This window comes from Frankliniella occidentalis, unplaced genomic scaffold (assembly GCF_000697945.3).
Source record: "Frankliniella occidentalis isolate FOCC.00 unplaced genomic scaffold, Focc_3.1 Scaffold77, whole genome shotgun sequence".
Lineage (NCBI taxonomy): Eukaryota > Metazoa > Arthropoda > Insecta > Thysanoptera > Thripidae > Frankliniella > Frankliniella occidentalis.
The window spans coordinates 30,224-33,424 of NW_026267207.1; the positions used below are offsets into that span (position 1 = coordinate 30,224).

Genomic DNA, 3,201 nt, shown 5'->3' on the forward strand with positions numbered 1-3,201 from the left:
CGACGTGCGTGTGCGTCAACCCCCGCTCCTGCTCCTCGCCGTTCACTACAACCCCGGGGAGTCCCTCTCCTCTTGTGTGAGGCGCACATCATGCGGGGTATTCTTGCGAGCCTTCCCTCCCCTCGCCAGACAACCCGCGCCGAACCGTCTCCCGGCCCGTCCCGTCGTGCGACTTCACACGATATACGCACACGCAGTTGGTGACAGGTTCCCGATTTTTAAACAGGGGAAAATATATACATTCATTTGTGTGGCTTACACACTAAAATCTTATGAACTTTTTTGTTCATAGTTACTGAGTTTTGTAAACATGCTCGGCTTACGCATTTTTTAATACGCCAGTATGCACAAATTTCTTCATACTGGCGCATTAAAAAAATGCGTAAGCCGAGCATGTTTACAGAACTCAGTAACTATGAAGAAAAATGTTCATAAGATTTTAGTGTGTACATTTTATCCTCTGGGATCGCTTCCTCCTTCATGAAACACATTTGAGTCCACACACTGTAAAATTCTTACGAACTAAATGTTTTGCAACATTACGAAAATTTTCATTCTTTGTATTTCTAACAAATTGTTTGTTTTGCAAAGCACAGTGGACCTGAGGTTATAGTGTGACATCCGAGAGAGTTGTCTGTGGTCTGATTAACAAACTTATTCAAAAACCGCCTGCCGTTTCAGGCGTCCAGGCGCGCCCGCTTTCGTCGCGCGCTTTGGAGGAGAGCAGCCTGCAAGCAGCAGCTGCCGCTGGCCCAGCGCTGGCCTCCCAACAGCTGCGCGGCTAGCTCGACCGGCGCGGCGAGCTGAGCGGTCTGCTCTTTGAAAATAGTAGTGCGGGGGTTAAATTAATTGCTCCGCGCCGGAAGAGAAAAGGAGAAGCGCAGAGCGTGTGGGCGGCGGAGCGAGCCTCGGCCTGAGCTCACCTGCTGTTGGAACACGTTATCGATAGCCGCCCGCCCCTCCCCTCCGCATCCTGCACGCCTCCCTATACCTCACCGGCTCCAAGGGAGGAGCAGCAGGAGCGGGGGTATTATTTGAGCCGGCAGAAAGGCGGTGTGCACCGCCGTGGAGAGGAAGAGAGATAGAGAGATATGGGTAGAAAAGCCACAACGATCAGAGCCCCCTTTTGCAAGGGTGTTGATGATTTTTGAGTGCGTTCGTCTAACGGCAGCAGTTTTATAAAGCCCTGCCTGCTAGAGCTCAATCTCAGCCCAGAAATATTCTTCATAGGCCATGCGGTAAGAGGATTTCAAAAGACCGCACATCCTCAACTAGACTAACCACGTTTTACAAAAAAACAAAAAAACACACACAAAAAAAAAAAAAACATTTTTCTAGGCTGTTTTTTTTGAAACTGAAACTGAAATGTTGTCTGCTGACTCACCTGACATTCGTAGGTGCCGTTGTCCCGGCGCTGCACGTATTTGATCTGCAGCGTCCAGTCGTCCGAGCCCTCCGGGTGCAGCACCTGGAAGCGCTCGTCGTTGGTGTAGGTGGAGATGCCCGAGGTGAGGATGTGCCAGTCGCGGCGCCGCACCCACGTGACCTGCGCAGGGGCAAGGAACTGCGCTCAGTCAGTCGGCACACATCAAGGGGGAACATTTTCAACAATCTCCGCACACTCAGTACCTATACACACTTTGAAAAATACTCGTAAGTTTACAGGAAAATTTTCCATGATGTGAGTCCGTAAAGTTACAACTTGAAGTTGTACAACTACAATCACTTCCTATCGACTTCGAAATAATCGAGGAGCAAAACTGGTCCGCCGTAAATTTACAACATTATTTTGTAATTCCAAATTACAAGAAATGTCGTAACTTTACGGGGAAATTTTTCACAGTGCAGAGAGAAATGAGAAATTTTCCATGGGAGGCGTTGTGCAATACAATTCAAAATCCACAAGCTAGGGTTCGAGGAGGCCACTACTTCGATGCAGGCAGGATGTACACAGGATTGCGTGAGTGCAGGGATAACTCGTAAATTATGAGAGATGACACATGAATTTTGTTGCGTTTCTGGGGCTCAAACTATTAAATTTGGAAAATTAGATGACACTTACTGATACTTTTTGAAAATTTGGTAAAGTTTTACACGGATTACATACGGATTACACTCCCATCGGGGATTGGTGGCCCCGTCTCCAGGGTTCGCCTAGAGTACTAAATTAAATATAAATTGAGTCAAATTCAGTCAAATAATATTTCCATTCACGTCACACCACGGCGCCCTGTGCGTCAGTCGACGTCCATCCTAGCTTACGCTCAGGACGCTGTCGACTTCGAATTTTGTAGTCGTGTTTTGTAGTCGAAGGTATGAGTCCCCAGCAGTATTGCATTCTACCCCTTTTCACTCCCATTGAGCTCCATTTAATTCTCTACGCCAACCCCTCCACAAGCACTGCGTATCGACTGCTTCAAATCCATCGACAAATAAGAGTGCGATGTTATGTTGTACATGTACAAACATATTTTGTAAATATTAAGTTACAAAATATAATGCACATCTACGAACATACACTGTAAAAAATATTCTGAAATTAAAAATAAAAGTATACTTTTTACAGAACTTGCCTAATTAATATTTAGATAAATATTATCTAATGGGTGATTGCTGTGCTCGGCCCTCTTTGGACCAAGGGGGCACAACAACCACTATGTATATAGGACACAAGGACATATTCTCCAAAGTGTTTTTTAAGATTTCGACAATATTTTACAGCAATAATTTTCCCAGAGTAACCCTCCACCATTTCCCTCTCCACGACCCTTTAATCTCCCGGCGGGTCGCCCCGGCCGGTCAGCGCCCTCCCCCATCCTTCCCCACACTGCCTGTTAATAATTCGCGGAGGGGCGTTACGTCAGACAGCGCGATATCTATCTCTCGCAAGGCGAATGGGTCGCGGGGGCCCGCTTAGAAAAGAGCAGCGGAGGGGAGGGCAGCGGAGGGGAGGGGAGGGTGACCGAGTAATTCAGCGGGAATAGGCAAACCCTTCTGGCCCGCGGGCCTCGCCCTCGCCGCTCAACCATTTCACGGAGGGGGCGTGCGTGTTCCATTTTGCTCCTCCGCCGAGCGAGTCGCCTTCCCCCGACCGCAGCCGCCCCGCCGCCAGGCCACTCTGCACCACTCGAGGAGAGGCAAAAATCCGTCAACTGTAATCAGTGGGGCTGGAGAGCGGCTCTATGGGACGAGATTGGTCGC

At 48.5% G+C, this 3,201-nt stretch overlaps 1 protein-coding gene across 1 annotated transcript in view; it reads right to left on the minus strand.

Moving 5' to 3' along the window:
- The window catches only part of LOC113207216 (uncharacterized), a gene marked incomplete in the record, with an annotated part of 224,296 nt that overhangs the window by 30,080 nt on the left and 191,015 nt on the right, over positions 1-3,201 (minus strand). Inside the window, 1 exon segment of the mRNA XM_052268811.1 lies at positions 1,385-1,564. Within this exon segment, the coding sequence (XP_052124771.1) occupies positions 1,385-1,564 (180 nt within the window).